The 20155-nt window shown below is 30.3% G+C and overlaps 1 protein-coding gene across 27 annotated transcripts in view; it reads left to right on the top strand.

Annotated features, from left to right (window-relative positions):
• Window positions 1-20155, top strand: part of ADGRL3 (adhesion G protein-coupled receptor L3) — a 713052-nt gene that overhangs the window by 657719 nt on the left and 35178 nt on the right. For 19 of the 27 annotated variants that reach the window (XM_036226761.1, XM_036226753.1, XM_036226746.1 and 16 more), the window contains 3 exons: window positions 7768-7794; window positions 10335-10503; window positions 18003-18128. In XM_036226761.1, coding sequence (XP_036082654.1) covers window positions 7768-7794; window positions 10335-10503; window positions 18003-18128 — 322 coding nt within the window. The remainder of the gene's footprint in view (window positions 1-7767; window positions 7795-10334; window positions 10504-18002; window positions 18129-20155) is intronic. The other 8 variants (XM_036226802.1, XM_036226792.1, XM_036226809.1 and 5 more) reach the window with 1 other exon arrangement.

The following is a 20155-nucleotide window of genomic DNA, read 5'->3' as shown; positions in this document are numbered from 1 at the left end:
CTATTCTTTCACATAAATTTCAGAATCAGTTGATGAAATTCTTCAAATATATTTCTTACCATTTCGAGATAAATCTTAATTAGTCATGATGTTTATGTACCATCAGATTTTGCTAATTAACAGTTTATCTAGGATTTTATATAAGTTCTCAAGTAAATTAGTCTAATTTATTTTTCATTCTCTTAAATTACCTTTACCTGGTAAGTTATAGTAGTCACATAAAATGTTTTTCTTCTTTTCTGTTTAGTCCTACCCTATATGAGAAAAGAATTATTTGTTACTTAAATATTAGATAACACTTATGTGTAATATGTTTTTGGGCTGGAGACTATTTTGGAGATGTAGCAACAGATGGATATGTGTGTATATTCTATTAGTTACTGATTTCTAATTTAATTTCATTATCATCAGGGAATATATTCTGATTGATGTTGATTCTTAGTACTTTATTGAGGCAACCCTTTCACTTAAAATGTGATTGATTTAAGATTTGCTATTTTGCCACTTAGAGCATTGATAAATCTACAAAATTTGGTTTATTTATTATATTGCTTAAATTTTTTATAACATTTCCTAATTTTTTTCTCATTAACATAATTTTAAGAAGATTATATTTAAATTCCTAGTAACAAATTTAATTGGGAACAATAATATCTCATAGGGCTTCTGTATTAAAAGCAGGCTTGAAATAGAGATCTTAGGTTATAATTAGGCCTACCCACTGTCCATATAATAACTAGCTTTTGAGCACTATCTATACAGGGTGACTTCAAATTCTTGACTCGATAATTACACTTTCACTGTTCTATATGACAAATTCAAGAACTCAGAGTGCTCTTCAATAGTTCTTACTAATTGATAACTTAGGAGTCATGGGTTATTCTTTTTTTGGTTCTATTTAACTCTAAAAAGATCCTAGTGAGATTTTTTTATTCATTGTGGAGGTGAGTAAACTAAGGCTTATAAAGGTTAAGTTACTTGTCCAAAATTAATTAAAACCTGTCTGCTTCTTAATGTTTCATTGCCTCACTTGGTTCCATTTATCGGAAACTTTAGAAGTACAGATGTGTTTTAAATACCCAGTCATGCATTTTTTGTTTTAGTTATTCTTACAACCAGTTTATAAAAAGGTGTTTATTCACAGATTAGGTATGATGAATGTTTTTGTTACAAGTTGTTGAAACAAGAGGTGATGATACCATATGGTATGAGAAAGCATATAACAGCAATTCAACTTGTCAAAACATATTTGGCAAGAATACCAAAAAGTTATTAATTTCCTAGCTTATTTTTCTTACCTTAAAAGTTTGTGTATCTTCTGACTTAAAAAAGAAATTCTGAAAGAATGCAATATATTTTTTAAAGTACTTCATTTCCTTGCATTTTATCAGCCCTATAGTCACATGTTCTAAAGAGTCACATGTTCTAAGACTGTGTGTTAAGTCTTAAAAATATTGGACTGCCTATAGTGAGCCAGGAAACATTATAATATTAATTATAAGTATCAATTAATAAAAGATGTTAAATTGTTGCTAATATTTTATGGATCTTGAAGTATTACTGACTAAAGCTACAGTTTAGATTGATTATAAGTTAAAAAAATATTGAAAAAATATACTACTTTATATATAACTAACTTGTCAATTATTTCATCTTTTCTATTCAAGATTTCAAATTTTCAAAAGAAAACTAGAAAAAATGTTCAATTTTAGATTATATATCTCTTAATGAATTTTAATGAACATCTCCCATATGATTTTATGTCTTTTATTCATTATTTTATAGTCAAATGATTATATTTGGTGAAACATTGAAGTAACTTAGTGGACTTTTCAACACTGAGGATACATATATTTATGAGTTAAACCCAGAGAAATCTAGGTTTCAATTTTAATGTTCATTAGAAATCTGGATATACCTCATTTCAACTGAGAATGTAAAAGTTCATAGCATTTACTAACCCTAAAGGTCTATAAACTGAGGCTTTTCAAATGTAAATATTAAAGGTCATATCTGAAAGAGGCAGTGACTTGCTCTTTTTCTTCAGATTTCTACTTAATATTTGAATTTACAAAACACTTACAAGGAAATCTAATGTAGCATCGTGTTTGTATTTTTCTCTATAGCCCTTTTTTTTGAGATCATAAGGTCAATATACGACATGAGTAATAACAAATATTTATGTAGTGCTTTTGTGTATTAAATTTTTACATATTTGCACATTTTTGTATATTAGATAAAAGTGTTAAGCCATTTTATATAATACACAAAATAGCCCTAGGAAGAAAGTTTGTGTTTATCCCCATTTCACAAATGAGGAATGTGAGGCTCAGAGAGGTTAATTAGTCCAAAGTTGCAAAGTTAGTAAAGTGCTCAGCTGGCATTCAAACTCAGGTAGGCTCATTCAAAAGTCCATGCATTCAGTCACTATGGTAGACTACCTTTTATATATTAATATTAATAAGTAATCATTCAATGGTATTGTTTGCTTATAACATAAGGTTCCAAATTTTATATCTATTTGCATCAAACCTATCAATTCATTTTTATAATAGATGGAAATACTAAGTTATAATGTTTGTAGCTATCTCTGTGTAATATAATAATTCATTATCCATTCTCATAATTAATACACTTAATTTTTTCATATATATATTAGTTCTTTAACCATATTATATTGAGGTATAAAAATTCACACAACATTTTTGAATTATGGAGATAATATAATTAATGTTTTATCTGTCATTGATTTAATATTTATTTATCCTGATTTATTATATTCAATTCTCCCTAATTTCAGGCTTACCCAATTCATCAGTGGTGTGAAATCTGTGATTAAAATTTAATATTGGTTTGTGCTTTCAAATCTGTACTATTATTATAGGGATATAGAGGCATGGGACTGAAAGTGTTTATGATATACTTTAAACCATTTATTTTATTTACTTGGTTCATTTCATTCTTTTAATAAATTTCACATGAACAAAATGTAGTAATATAGCTTTTAGTAGTAATATTTAATAGTAATAAAATTCAGAGTTGAAATATAATCATATTCTCTGCTGTTTATCATTTTTACATTTATATTATATGACTTTGTTTTTCTCAGAATTTTTAAAACTTTAACACTTAGTGATTTAAACATATAACCATAATGAAACATTCATATTTTAGTCAGAAATATTGAATTACATTCTAAATGACATTTCCTTTTAATCTTCTTACAGTGGTTAAGAGAGAGAGAGAGAATGTAAAATAATAATGTAATTTAGGATGGTATAGTCCCACTAATATAAAATACATTAGAAATGTAAAGCAGTCAGGATTTCTTTCATAAGTGTTACTAGTTAATTGAGCATTTTCCTCAGTGAGGTGTAAACATAAAATGTTTTGATTTTTCTCTGATTACTATTCTTTTAGCTATCCTCTCTTAGATATTTCTTAACCACTGGATAGCAGATTTCTTAATGTTACCTTAGATGTTGATACTTTGCCAGTCTATCTGGTTAGTAAATGCTTGACCAATTTAAAGCTTCAATAACATAACCCATTTAAAACATTCTTCCTCTACTGCCTGCTAAAATTTGTGACTGGCGGATTCATATAAGTAAAGATATCTTTTTCCTCTTTTCACTATTTCATATGTTCTGTGAATATTGCAGTCTTTAAGGGTTTTGTCTGTACTCTTCCAATCTGAAAGACTGGGACCCAAGGGACTGGTAATGTGGCAAAGCAGTGTCTCAGAGATCACTTTGAAGTGAGTTCTATTAGCTTGAGTTGCTGCTGTTTCCTTTTAGAATATGGATAACTAAATCCACTTAGTCCTCGGTTTGGGAGCCTCTTTGTTGATTGAGAGGGAAAAAGAAAAGCCTACTCAACATACAGATGCAAGTGTTTATCACCTTTTTTCCTTCTATGAGGAATAAAGAATAATTTTATCTTGAGACACTCACCCATATTACCTTTATCATTGCTACAATAACCCAAACCAGATTCATAATAATTAATTTTATATAAGGAAAAGTGAATTCAGCTGCATAGTGAACCTGGAAATATTGGGATACTAATCAGAGTATATATCATGATAGCTCTTTTTCTCACTTTTAAATACAAAGTTCACTCACCAAACCAATTAGCTAATTCCTAAACAATTTCAGAGGATCTCAGAATGTATTAATCTTGAAATTGATGGGATCAATAATTCTGCCTGAGGCATTCTTTTTCTTTACCTGTTGTGAGTTATCCATGACCAGACCTTTTGGCTTGAGGATTAAATACTCAAAAATGCCTCGCATAACTGGGATGCTGGAGAGCTCACAGGATAGGAGTCCAAAAAGGAACCCCGGACCTGGAGTTCAGATGACTAGGTTCTTGTCTCATGCTGAGAGAAAGAATTCAAGGACACAACAAACAGCAAGCAGGAAAATGCAAATTTTATTAAAGTAAAAGTACACACTTAAAGGAGAAGTATGGGCAACTCAGAAAGAGTCCGTTTATCTGGAGTTGTCTAAATTACGGGTTCCCCCCCTCCCCTTTCTCAGGTGGAGTCTTCTGCTTGGAATCAAAACTGGGAGATGGCTGAGTAGGGGACAAGGGAGAAGTTCCAGAGCCATAGGGAGAGAGCTGAGTAAGGGACTGAGGAAAAATTCCAAAGCCACATCTTGGAAGGGAGGAGCACTTTCTTAGGCTAACTATCCTGCCTCAACTCCATCTTCCTGCACACCAAATTCTACCCATCTCACTAATTAAGAAAATTATATAATAGAAGGTACATATAATAGGGAAATTTTTAAACTATTTAAAGAATTTATCTCCTTTATATTAAATTTTAGATAAATTTTAGATGAAAACAATATTTTATCTTGAACTCTTGAAGCCAGAGAAAGCATATCTCATAACTAACTGGATTTTGTCCATTCATTATTCGTCTATACTGATATAGTATGAGTCTTTACATCATAGCAGTAATTTATAAGTTCATATATTTTGGTTGAAAAATCTATTTTCTTTAAGATGTATTTTGAGCTACTCTTCCATGGAGCTAGATGTTAATAGCCATTTTTTTCTGCTTTTGAATTGTTATAGAATATATAAATATATGTATAATTTTTATCATCTATGCAGAAACCCACAAAAATTTTAATTTTGATTCTAATTATCACTTTAAAAATATTTATGGCCTTACTATTTAAATAAAGTTATTTTATATTAGTAAGAATAAAATAATAAATGACAAAAGAAAATGTATTTGCTAAAGGAGGGTTTTTCTTATATGTTCCTTGACAATTTTATATACAAGTTATTTTAAACAAATCACCACTTATAAATTATAAGACAACATGTAAGTTCTTGTTAACATGTGCAAAGAGCATCTCAGGCTTTTATGTCAATATTTCCATGAAACCTTAAAAATAGCTGTGGTAAAGTTGGTTTAGTCATTACCCTGGAATGAGATTTTTGTTTTTATGGACCTGCATTGGTAAATCAGAATGAAAATTATGTAGCATTAGAAACTAGTTTCATAAATGTGTTTTTTAGAATTAAAAAAATAATAAATCAAGCATGTATAGCTTTGCCAGCATAACTGATGGCCAATTTAATTTGGATTTGGTAGAGAGACATTATGAAACTAGAGTCTCTAAGCCAATAGACTATCTCACAAAATGATAGAAGGCAGTGACATTATAGGTAATCTTTAGTGATGTTTAGATTTTGAAGCATTGTATATTAATTATGTCTTTCTGGGAATAAAATTAATTAATAGTTCTTTGTCCATTAGCATGAATTTCTATATTGAATATGAACTCAGAATTTGCATAACTCAAAGATAAAATTAAGTGCTCTAGTAATTATTGCACAGGCTAAGCCACTGTGAAAAATTCTCTAAAATATAGTGGCTTAAACTTATTATGGAAGAATCTGGAAGTAGGTGTTCTAAATCTAATAAGGCAGTTTCATCTCAGTAAACAGCTTTAATTTATGGGTCTGAGGTTCTACTGTCATTTAATCCTAGCAAAAGGAGGGAAAGAGTGTGAAAGAAAGCCCAATTCCAATCCTATAATTGGCAAGACCCAGAAATGTCACAACTGACTTGTGGTCATATCCCAGTGGACACTAAACACATGGCTATAGTCAATTGTAAGTGAAGGTAGAATTACACCCTTTTTTATTGAATGGCACAACTGGCTGGACCCCACAATTGCCAACAAAAACTGCTGAATTGTACCCTAATATCTCTCTTTTGGATATTTTGCAGAAATGTCTAGAACTACACTGCCCAATACGGCAGTTTTGGAAGCTTTCTAGCACTTGTAATATGAACAGTGTGACTAAGGAACTCAATCTTAAACTTTATTTTATTTTAATAAATTTACCTTTAAATTAATTCATGTGGCCTAAAGTCGCCATATTAAACAACACCGTCACTCCCTGCTCCATCTACAAACTTATTTCAACCACATTTATTCTACTGCATAATATTACTCCTGAAACATCTTCAAATGAATTTAGTTAGTCAACATTTATTATTTGGTATTTTATTCTTTGAGGGAGAAATTCTACATTTTCAGTGTGACTTTAGCTTTAAATACATAAACACTATATATATAATATTTACTAAACACAATATGTGTCAGGCACTGTTCTGAGCACTGTATATGTAATATATCATATCATTATCATAAGAAACTTACATTATGATTATCACCATTTTATTGATGCATAAACTGACACAACCACAGGTTAATTAATTTTGCCTAGATAAGTAGCTAGTAAGTAGTTGAGCTAGAACGTAAACCCTAGGCAAACTGGCTTTAAATCTTAGGCTCTCACTCCATCCTTTACTCTTTCATCATTCTGGAAAGTGAGGTTTTCATCAATAGTTCTCTTATTCAAAATGCATCACAGTTGGGGCCTTCCTAAAAGCTTTAGATATGCATAACATCAGAAACTATTGCCTCTGGCAAGAGGTAAGAGAAAAGAGCGGACAATTTCCTTTCCTTTTCTGCCCTATCACAATTCACTGAGCAGCAACTATGTTTGTAAAAAGATTATCTAAAATGTTCCCTAACTTGTCTTTACTAATTTGGCACTGGGATCTTATTTTATCAGAATGATACTAAATAAGTAAATATAAGTGATAATGAACAGGTGCTGTATGTTTGTTTCTATTACTACAAAAATATTATTCAATTTTTTTTTCTAAGTAAACTGATGGAAAAGAATTCTAATATAGTCAGGATCAATTATTTTCAAAGGAGTATAATGTTCAGAGTTAACTCAGGTTAATCATCTGCAAGTTAAAATTACTTAGAAGCATACTGTCCATAATTAAGTAATCTTACCTCCTAATATTACAGAATAAGGATACCTTTAGATGACATGAAATCTGTCATTTTAAATATGCCCCCAGGCCTTTTCCAGATTGCTCATGATTTCTCATTCTCTAGAGAAATGCGATCTCTAAGAAATAAATGTCTCTGTCAAATCACAAGTAATATGAGCACATGATGAAAAAATGGAATGCTTTAGTCTCATAAGGGATATTGCAGTTTTGTAAAATTGACTTTATTCCTTGTTATTTAAGTTCTCATGATCATTTTAAGATTTATCTTCTAGATATAAAGGGAAAGTTATAATGCCTTTAAGGATTTTAGGGAGGTGGGTGACAGAGGCCTTTGGGGATCAGGAGAATATTTTTCATATGAATTTCTTTGTCATAAAATGCTAATGTTGGTGTTCTTGTCTTTATGTCTATGCATTCTTTAGCTATGAGGATAACAGACCCTTCATCAAGTAAGAATGACCTGAATGGCTGATAAATTTCAGTGTGGTCCCATGAAACAGCTATCAGATCAGTACTGAAAAATCATTAGAGCTTCTGTCATTCACATTGAGGCAGAAGAGCAAACTGTGCAGGAAAATAATCAGGCACACAACTTCTATGCAGAATAAATATGCTGCAGGTGTACTGCCAAAGAAATTCTGCTTCACTTCTTTAATTGGATATCATCTGAATTCAGTGCCACAGTTAATAGCAGCTTCATGTGGTACAGACTTGTTTCGCTTTAAGTAGCTTTCTCCTTTCATTGTGATGTGTTCCTCTGTGCCGCATAGTCATTTCTGTTGTTTGTTTGGACGTCATTCATCTAAAATTATTTTGTAATTTAGTAGTTCAACTTCAAAATGCTCTATGGCTATGAAACTACCCAATTGCAATTGATATTAATGAACTTCTTTACTAAATTGCCAAAAAGAAAATATACCTCCTTAAAAAATTAAATTTTATAAATGCAAAATTATATTTCAATTTGATACATGTCACTTGATTAATGATCTAATTGTTTATGAATATATTTTTCAAATTTCTGAAGCAAAGCTACAAGTCTGTACTAATCAAATAAAAATAAACATAGATGTTAATATTCGAGCTTTTTTTCCTTTGAACATTTTAAAATTACATGTACTGCAACAATAAACGTAAAAATTGGCAACCTACGGGTGACCTTGCTTTAGACTTTCAGTTTGTTCTTCTGGTGAAGAGTCCTTTGCTTTAATTTTTTTCCAATGCCATTTCACTTATTTCTTCATGTTCTTGCATATATATGTGTGTGTGCATTTATATATATATATATATATATATATATATGAAATTGGGCTCATTGATATTTTATATTATTAATTCTTGGGCCCATAATATGTAATAGCTAAGTTGAGTATTGTATCCTATCATTTTATTTCTAAGTCTAAATATCAATTTATTTAATGGCAATTTTTTCCATTTTTCCTTTTTCCAATGTCTAAGAATCTGAGCGCTTTACTTTGAAACTTTCCATATTTCTGAATTTAAATTGTAGAAGAAACTATTGACATCTAAGTTGTTTTCAAAATCATATAAGCAAACATGCCACATACAATGGCAAGCCTCCTTTAGGTGCTCTTCATTCAAAAATGTTGATGTTTTAAATTAAACATGTTAAATTTAGTGGATATTCAAATCTGAAATATAGTGGCAGATGCTGTTACTATTTAAAGGAAATCATAAATATTTGAGATTAATTTTAATAAGACTTTAATAATAATTGACTACTTTGAGACCATATCTTTCTTAAGATATAGTTCTCTTTGAAAAATTCTATAAAACTCAACTTTAGATTATGGTGAACATATGTGATTTTTTTTCTCCATTTTGAAAAGTTTCAGTTCCTATAAATATTTCTTACTTAGTGTAAGTAGAGGATAATAGTCTTGTGAAAGGAAATATTAATTTATTCTGTTCAAGAAAGGTGTACTGTGAAAGGAAAGAGTGGGTTCATGAGTATATAGAGATCTAGACTGGTTTGGTCCTATTGTCTTCTCTACTTAGAGAGGAGTTAACAAGGATTCCATTTTCAATTATTGGATTCCATTCTATTGGAAAGATTCATTCTATGTTGATATAAAAACATAACATATAACCACAAATATATGGACTTTTGTCACCTGCTTATTACTATTAAGATTGGCAGCTTAGAGAAAAGTAGGGGAATGGAGACTGAGAATTTGTTTTCCTTTTGAGACTACTTCATTCATACCACTCCATCCCCATTTTCAGCTTCATTTTTTCCTTGAGTTTACAGATACTTCCAAGAGATCAAGATGCCTTGAGCCTTTAAGCTTCTGTTCAACAAAGCTGCCAAATGCCCAATTTCCAAAGTCTAATCCATTGTAACATAGAGACAGCAATCCAAAGGCTGAAAGAAAGATCAGAGTGAAGCTAGTTTTTCCCATACACTATACCCCACATTTGCTCTATATAACTATAGAATCATACAAATGGAACTTTTAAAATCCAAAAATGTGTTCCATATACTTGTTCCTTCTAATATAATTCTGTTTTTGTCAGTAAACACAAAAAAAAATTATAGAAAAGAGGAAATATGGAAAAAGGGGGTAAAGGTGTATCAGATGAAGTATAAGGAGAAAGTCCAATCAAACAAATTTTGTACCAGTGAAACCAGTGGAGACTAATATAGTTTACAGACATTTTTCTTTCTTGCCATTACCATAATTACATCTCCATGTCATTTGCATATGTGCAAAAACTACATGAATAATTTAATAGTACAATTGTGCTTTTGCTTAACTGAATTTCTGTGTTCACATTTTCATGTATATGAAGCTTGAAAATTTGTAGTCCCCATTAAAATCTTAAAGTTCTTATGCCACCTGTCTTACATTTTCTGTCAATAAAACTTATTGTAACATTTTTTCAGTGTCAGTTTTGTTGATATGAATTGACTGTGTTAATTAAAGACCGATTATTTAAAAACCCTTAATTTTTCTTCTCTCTGCAGGTCATGGGTTATAGGTGCAATAGCTCTTCTCTGCCTCTTAGGATTGACCTGGGCCTTTGGACTCATGTATATTAATGAAAGCACTGTCATCATGGCGTATCTCTTCACCATTTTCAATTCTCTACAAGGGATGTTTATATTCATTTTCCATTGTGTCCTACAAAAGAAGGTAAGCTAGAATTCTCTATTCAGGAATAAATGGCATACATTTAATGATAGCAAAGCTATCATAACAAAATCATTCTTGATATGTTTGCCTAAGAAATAATAATTCAGTGATTTGATTTTTAGAATAGTAAAGACAAAATAGACACAAAATATAAGAATACTAGTTGGTAAATGTGTTTAACAGAAAAAAAATCAAAGTATTTTTTTATTTGGACAGTGTACAAAAATTATATTCTTGAGGATTTCAACTTACAGTCTTTAATATTTTTATTGGTAGATGTGTAAAATTTGTGTATTAGGAAGTAGCTTTTCTAAAATGTTATGAAGGCATGTTATGTATGTGGTGTGTGTGCATATATACATGCACATATGTATGGCATGGCATAGGAAATATATATTTTTCAGTTTCCTTAAAAATTAGTTTGGATATTCTAGAAAATATAAATGTCTAAATATTTTATGATAAAATAACATTTATATTTTTTTGAGTAAATGATGGAGTACTTAGTAATGGTCTCTGTACTTTTTTTCTTTTAAAGCATCTTTTATAAACTCTATAAATTAGATTAGAATGCAATGTTTAATTTTTATACTGATCTATTTTTGTGATTTCTTTTATATCTACAAAGACTTAAAATATTCATTTGCATTTTTATAATCTCAAGATCAATTCTTTCCTCTTATCCTCCTTAACTCTATTAAAAATGTGGTACTTATAATTTTGATTACCTAAACTCCTGAGCCAAGACTGTCTGGGTCTAAATCTTAGTTTCTCTGCCTAAAAGTTTATGGGACTTTGGGCAAGGTAATTAACTTTTCATACCCCATTTTCCTCATGTGTAACATGGAGATAATAAAAATAATTATGAGATATTGAGAGGTGACTCTAAAAATAAAAAGACAAAATGTGAATTTTCTTTTATAAGAATGAAACAAAATCTAATTTTTTCTTTGAAAAAGAAAAAAATAAAGAGTAGAGACATCTATCTCAACAAGTTTTGGTTAGAGAGACTGATGGGATGTAAAACAGAAGTTGAAAGGGGTGTCCACTTGTCAAGATGAGATCAATTTCATTCTGTTTCAATTTTATGTGTGGTAGGTATTTAAAATGTTAACATGATCATAAATACAGGCTATTAATAATGATGTAATTATGGTAATGATGACTCTAGCCTATAAATTCAGGTTACAGAAAAGAAGTTATATTAAAATAGATGAATCTTCCCAAATATTTAGTGTATACACCCTTCAAATTACAGTTGCTTAAACCAATACATGTATACTGTTTTACTCATGGCCAGTAGATTAGATAGGGGTGGCCTATGAAGGGACACAGGCTGGTGAAGGTTCAACCAACCTCAATATATGATTTCTAGTTACCTTAGGTGTCGACATTCAGCAGGCAGTCTGAGAAAGGGAAAGAGAATCTTCTATAAAAGGTCCAAAAGAACTCACATCACTTCTGCTCACTTTCCACTAGATAGAACATGATCAATGGTATCACTTAAACAACAAGCAAGACTGGAAAACAGTCTTTTATACCCCAAGAAGATGAGGAACTTGGTGTTTCAAACAGCTAGCAATATACTGCACTTGATGATTGTAAAGAGTAGAAGACATCTGAATAATGAATACTAATAGAGACAGAAGGAAGGGAGTGTCTGAGGAAAGAATGAGAATCAAAACAATATATTAAATTAAAAATAGGAGAAAATGTCCAGAAGTAGACGATGGTCAGTATTATAAAACACTTCAAAGAAGTCAGAAAGACTAGGCACTTGGGAAAGATTTCTAGCTTTGACAGAAGAAAGCCATAACTGATTGTCAAGAGATATATATGTAGGAAAGTGGGAGTGAAATTAGGAGATTAAGGAAAAATTGCATGCCCATATAAATAAAGGAATATCAGGATATCATAATCAATTATAATATCTTCAAATATAGTGAACTAGATTTACCTATTATCTTTATTTTATATATTAGCTAAAAATTTGGACTAATGTTAGCACAGAAATTTTCTACATAACGAAAAATATTTTTTGTACTTTATGTATTAATTATTTTAGTTGTATTTTTTATTAGCCAATACCTATTAGAGTTTTTGCAGTTATTATTTTTATTTTTCTGACCTTACAAATGCACATCACTGGTGTAACTTAGAAGTGCATTTGATATCCAGGTAGAGATATTGACCCTCAATATCCAAAAATGAGTCCAGAGTTTTTAGTAGATTTAACGTATTTAATAACATTGAATTTTTAAATAATATGTGTCATCAAGTTCAATTTTGTGATTGATTAGAGCAGAATTCAGCAAACTACAGTTCATAAGCCAAATTTATTCAGCTGGCTTTACTTTCTTCAGCCAGTCAGCCAAGAATAATTTTTACAGTTTTAAATGGTTATATTTAAAATTTTAAATAAGTATATACACAAAATCCTTGGTTTTTTCCTCTTGGCTCACAAGACCTAAAATATTGATTATCTGGCCCTTCATGAAAAAATTTGCCAAGTACTTATTAGAAGCTTACTTATATGACTTATTATAACAAGTAATATAATATTGTTTTCATCCATTCTGTGTTTTGAATTTTTCAATTTTGGTGGCATTTTTATTGGTGTTAAAAACATGACCCAAATCAGAGAATATAGAAAACATGGAATTATCATTTGCTTTTTTTCCTACAGAAAATCAGGTACTTCTTTGTGAAATTGCAGAGATAGTCTATGAGATATTTATTTTATTCCTTTTATTTAAAAAAAATAGAGATATAATTGAGATATAACTGTGCAAGTTCAAGGTGTATAGTACATTGATTTGATATACATAGATGTGAAATTATTACCACCATAGTATTAGCTAATACCTCCATCACCTCCCATAATTATTATTTCTTTTGTGTGATGAGAACATTTAAGATCTCTCTTAGCAACTTTCAAGTATATAACACAGTATCGTTAGTTATAATTATCATTCTATACATTAGATCCCCATAACTTTCTTGTCTTATAGCTAGAAGTTTGTATACTTTCACCAACAACTTCCGATTTCCCCTACCCCAAACCTCTGGTAACCACTATTCTCATTTGTTTCTGAGTTTGGTTCTTTTAGATTCCACATATAAGTGATATCATGCAGTATCTGTCTTTCTCTGTCTGACTTATTTCAGTTAGCATAATGCCCTCAAGGTCCATCCATATTGTTGCAAATGGCAGGATTTTCATTCTCGTGGCTGAAAAAAATATTGCATTGTACATATGCACCGCATCTTCTTATCCATTCACTTATTTATATATCTTATCTATTGTGAATAATGCTGCAAAAAACATGAGAATGCATACATCTCTTTGAGATCCTGATTTCATTTCCTTTGGATATACACCCAGAAGTGTGATTGCTAGATCATATGGTAGTCCTATTTTTAATTTTTAATCTCCATAGTGTTTTTCATACTGTTTATGTCCCTACTGACAGTGCACAAGAGCTCCCTTTTCTCCATATGTTCACCAACACTACGTATCTCTTGTCCTTGTGATCATGGCCATTCTAAAATGTGTGTGGTGATATCTCACTGTGATTTTGGTTTGCATTTTCCCAACTGGTGATGCTGAGCATCTTTCATGTTTGCCATTTGTACGTCTTAGGAAAAATGACTATTTGTTTCCAAAGTTCATTTTTTTAAACCAGATTGTTCGTTTTTTGCTATTGAGCTATATAAGTTCTTTATATATTTTTGATATTAACCTCATATGAGATATATGATTTGCAAATATTTTCTTCTATTTCGTAGATTGTATTTTTATTTTGTTGATTGCTTCTTTTGCTATATAGAACCTTTTTAGGTTGACGTAGTCCCATTTATTAATTTTTGTTTTTGTTCCTTGTGATTTCAATGTCATACCCCCCAAAAAATCATTCCTTAAGACCAATCTCCAGGGAATTTTCCCCTATTTTTTTATAGGTGTTTTATGGTTTCAGGTCTTATAATTAAGTCTTACTCCATTTTGAGTTAAATTGTGTGAGTTATGTTAAGATAGAGATCCAGTTTCATTCCTCGGCATGTGATTATCTAGTTTTCCCAACACCATTTATTGAAGGGATTGTCCTATCCCCATTCAATATTCTTGAGCTCTTTGTCAAATATTAAGTGACCACATTGTGAGGTTTTATTACTGGGTTATCCATTTTGCTCTGTTGGTTTATGCGTCTATTTTTATATTACATTTTGTATTAATATATCTTTGTACTGTAGTTTGAAATCAGGAAGTGTGATACCTCTAGCTTTGTTCTTTTTTAGGATTGTTTGGCTATTTGGGAGCATTTGTGGTTCTGTCCAAATGTAAGATTTTTTTTTCTATGTCTGTGAAAAACACCATTGGAATTTGGATAGAGATTGCATTGAATCTATAGATTGCTTTGTGTAATACGGATATTTTAACATCATAATTCTTGTAGGAGGACCTTATTAAGTCATCTGATTGAATTTCAATAATATGCCCATGTTGAGTAACTGCTTATATGTTTTCATTAGATATGAAACATTCTATTTTTGAGTTATTTTGGTTTATATGGTTACTAGTTGATTCATTCAACTGATTAATAAATATAAAACTCTGAGTTGTTTTTTTTTTTTTTTTTCTGAGTGTCTATTGCATGATTATATCAATGGTATTTCCACTGGTAACATTGGAGATGTCACTTTTTCTTTTGGTATGCACTCTATTATGTGATACAACTCAGAGGGTTTCATAATTATTTTATTTCTGATGTGTGTATGAAAATTATTCCATTGGTAAGGCATGTTTTCTTTTCCATCTTCCTATTATAAAACAACTTCGCATTGAAATAAGATATTGTATCTGATTGGAGTAAGATGCAGTACCTTGTGAAATAGTGGATTAGAATATACAAATGACTGAACAGTCAAATAACTTTTATTATAATCTAAAAAAAAGAAATCTCATGAACATGGTCCAATAAGTACTATAGCTTAATATAGGACTTGCCATCACTAGGTATCTTGATTTGCTAGTTGTTTTTATAATCAGTCCAGAACATTTAACCTTTGTTGGAAAATGTAAACAGTCCATGATATGACTTACACAATATTGCTGCCTTGTAACTGGAAGGGAAGTTCTTCTCTTTCTCTCCTCTCCTTCTTCTCTCTTTTCTCTTCTCTCTGTGTCTCCTAAAATATGTTTAGATTTAAATCACTTTATTAAAAGGCACTTTCTCTTTTAAAAAGATAAATATCTCCTAGTGAGGATATTAGGAAAAACAAAGTAGGATGTAAATTATGATCAAAGCTTAGATTTTGGGAGATGCTTCATATACTCAGTGCAAGTTACAAAACTGTAATTGATAGTGCTTAGCTTTGGGTAGAGATTATTATAAGCTTTTTTGAATCTAATTAAAACATTTGTCCTTATTTTTTCCAGATACAGAGAAGGAAATAACCTAATAGATTACTTTAATAATAATGTTAATAATATATATTGCCTTGTTTGGTCATATGTTAATGTTAGAAATGTGAAATGTAACATCTTAAAAAGGGCTTTCTGATCATAGAGAACCCAAGAGATTTGGATTTGTCCACATAGAAAACATTGCTTAACCTTTTCAGTCTTTTAGTTTACATTTATTACTTAACCTTTTCAGTGTTCTTATCTGTAAAATATGGGTAATAATTATTTCCCAGACTCATTTTAAGGGAGGGGCCTAGCATAATTTCTAGCAATTAGTGATTAAACATTAAAACCTTTTTTATTCCACATTCCCAAACTCACATATATTGTGGAAACTCGTGAAAGTGGGTACAGACTTACTCCTTTTAAAAAATAAACAAAATATGAATTGGCTTATAAACACTGAATAAAGTAATTATTTCTAATTATTGATAAATGTACCATAGATGAGATTGGTTATAAAAAAAGATCAATGTAATTTAAAATATTTTGAAAAGAATATATAATTTGGCATTTCAGATCAAAGAAAGTCCTCAAAAGTTAGCACATCATGTCTCTGTTTTCCTCACTGTCCTGACTACCTAGAATGCTTTTTATTCTCTTGTCTATCCTTTTTTTCAACTTTATTCTTTAAACTGACTAATTCCAACCTATTTTTTGAAGCTTCTTCCAGAAGTCCTCTTCTCTGAGAAGCTTTCTTGGCCCCCTACCTACTTGCAGCAGGCGCTTCATTTTCATGCTTTGATTCACCTGACTCTATATCATTTTTTCTATCACATACTAATCTTTCAATATATGTGAATTCTTCAAACAAATCTGAATATATTCTATCTCTAATTCTGCTATATCTTTATTAGAATGAACTTTTATAACATTAAGATATGTTTGTTTTGAATATTAATTTCAATGTATCATTCACAGTCCTTTTTTTGCTTTCGATTCTAAATAACATTCCTCAGAAAAAGCATACATTTATACCTTTTTTTTAAATAAAATTACATCGGAATATTACATTATCAGAAATTGTGGCAAGTAGGAGCTCATGTGAAATAAGTGTATAAAAAGCTAAGAATAAGATATATTCAGTGTTATTTCATAATGAATATAAATTTGTGAACGTATAACCAGTAAGACGTCCCAGAATATGTTTTTAGGTAACAAACACATAGTTGGGGATTATTTTTGTTGATGTTGATGTTGATGTTGGTAGCGGAGGTACGATTTAGGACAGTTACTTTTTTTTCTTTTTATATATTTTGTTTGATTAAATAGGTGGGAATAAAAATGTTAAACATGATAAAAGTTTTCCCCAAAGTTGTTGATATAGTTTCCTGCTTGAAAACACAACTAAAAAATGTTTATGTCTTTTTCCCCTGTGATTTTGTAGTATAACAAGGATTAAGAATTTACAGCGATGCTATAAAAGCAATCATATTTCTCCGTGATTATTGAATAAAGAACTATTTTAAGGAAATAAATTTTGAATTTTATATTCTGAGGTCACAAATTTGATCTTTTATAAGAGAAATAAACTTCAAAAAATAAATTTGAAAGAAATGCTTAGCCCAGCCTATTTATTTTTTTTTGATCTAAATATTTTCTTTCCCTCCCTTGTTCCTCTCTTTCTTTATCCTCTGTTCTCTGTAACTTCCTCACTAGACTTCTACCTAAAGACAATTGTACCAATAGGCTATTTAATATCAAATTTATGAAACCAAAAATAGTGTCTGGAAGAGTCATTTTTTTTCCTTTGAACTAGGAGCTTCGATTGGAAGGTGTGCGTGGGTGTGTGTGTGCGCGCGCGCGCGCGCGCGCACACGCAAGTTAAAAGCCTCTAATCATACAAAATTTCAAGCTTTATGGTATGAATGCCATTATTTTACATTGTAAAAATATGCTGAACAGGCTCTTTTAGATCTATAGGGCAAGGAAATAATTACATGAATTATCTAAAAATAAAATTCATATGTTTTATACCATAGTTCCCAGCTAAAATGAATTACTTGCTAACAAAACTTAATATTTAATTGGCTAGGTACGCAAAGAGTACGGGAAATGCCTGAGAACACATTGTTGTAGTGGCAAAAGTACAGAGAGTTCCATTGGCTCAGGGAAAACATCTGGTTCTCGAACTCCTGGACGCTACTCCACAGGCTCACAGGTAAACAATATTTGCTAATTAAAATGAAATATATTTTACCTATATTTTGGTATGGCTTTCTTTACTTTCTTAATCAGATCTCTTTTCTATCCTGTTTAACATTTCAGATTTGTTGTTGTTGTTGCTTTAGTATGTTTCAAATAGGAATAATTAGGAAAGAAATTTAAGAAACCAAATTGCAATAAAATCATGAAATGTAGGGTCTAAGTTTGTGAAATGATTTCAAATTGGTTCAGGTGAATGAATATAGAGGTGAGGAAAGGAATTTGGCACTTCACTCAAAATTCTAAGAAAGTAATATTTAATATATGTGATTCTTGAGTTAATTGCTTCTTTTAGCCAGTGTAATAATTCTTTATCACATACTGAAAATATTTACTTATTAAATAGTTTGCTTAGTAAAAATAGTTATAATTCATACCATATCATCTGCCGATTAGTTGAAGAACAAGTCAGGGCAGTGTAGGATACCATAACAGCATTATTTTTTGAACTAGTATAAGTGCTCCCTCCCACCAGACCAGCACTAGTTCTAGTAGCTGCATGGTTCCTTACCAGCGAAATTCTAAACTTTGGGGTACCCGTCAGCCATATTTCCCAGGCAACAGTGTCAGTCCAAAGATTATTACATAGAAATTTTAGCAACTTTAGGATGCTAAAATGAGCCAGTCGAATAAAAGACATAGGATTATGTGGGTCATGAGTGCGTTTGGGTTCAGACTAGCAAACTAATGATTTTAAGATTGCATGATTCAGTGGGAAAACAGCTGAAGATTTGAATTTAAATTGATAAAGTTATAAATCGAGAACTTAGTTTTTTTCTTACATCTTTTAGCTCGATCTATAAATCTATTTTTGGTAAATTTGATAATTTTATATAATGTAAGAAAGATCACTGTATTTGTTCTTTGATTAATGCTTACTTGGCTTATAAACTCAACATTAAATTCCCCTGAACAATTCCATTCATATGCTTAGAAAATTAAATATCCTTATAACTCTTAAATATCATTTACGAATTTAATATACATGATTCTTTCAAACACAGCCATTGTCAGATTAGACAGTTGTATTCATCTAACTAGCACTTGCACAACTCTTATAAATCAAAGATAATGAATAATGTATAAACAAACACTTTTCTCAAACTAATGGTTTCTCTTTTATCTTACAGATAAAACTACATGTCTAATATCAATCTAATATTTCCAACTAAAAATTTTAAAATCAACATATTAACTTTCAAACCTATTAGATTATGTTATTGCTTAAGTTAATAATGAATGATTATGATAATAAAACTTACTCCTATGTATAATAAATAATTATTAATCATTTGAATTTGATTTATTTTATTAATTCTATGCCTTCCTGAGGTTGAAAATTTGCAAGTTAGGGGAATAGATGTATGAACTGGGTGGGTTGAGATTTCTGAGTTTAGGACTACTAAATTTGTCAATTCGAAATCTGAAGTCTCACATCATAGTAAAAGTACACCTCCCTTTTTTGTAATTGTCTTTCCCACAACTTTTAAATTAAAATTGTTGAGATTCTATATATTATCCAGCTTAATTAGTTCTGGCATGCTTTTCACCTAACAGAGCTCACAACCATTATCCTATAGTCATTTTTTTGAAATTTGCCCCTAATGGAACAGTAATATTTGGGAGATTCATTTATTATAACAGAGGTATACAGTGTTTAGTGATACTCCTAAACAACAATGCAGCTTAATAGAATAATCCTGAACAATATACTTAAGACAAATTAGGGGCGCTTAATAAATTGGAGCAACTACCATTTATTAGGTTCATTATTTCCAATACATATTTTAAGTTGTATCATATTTTTTCTTCACTTTTACAATTGTAACATCACAATTCCAATTTTGGGGGAAAACAAACTGTCTTCTTATTTTTAATGTAATACTATCTCTGATTAACTATTACAATCCAATTCAAAAAAAAATAATAGTTACTTAAATCCAGTATGTTTAGGTAGAAATAATAAATGCACTTCATGTTAAC

This window comes from Rousettus aegyptiacus, unplaced genomic scaffold (genome assembly GCF_014176215.1).
Source record: "Rousettus aegyptiacus isolate mRouAeg1 unplaced genomic scaffold, mRouAeg1.p scaffold_m13_p_10, whole genome shotgun sequence".
NCBI lineage: Eukaryota > Metazoa > Chordata > Mammalia > Chiroptera > Pteropodidae > Rousettus > Rousettus aegyptiacus.
This window is presented reverse-complemented; position numbering and strand designations above follow the sequence as displayed.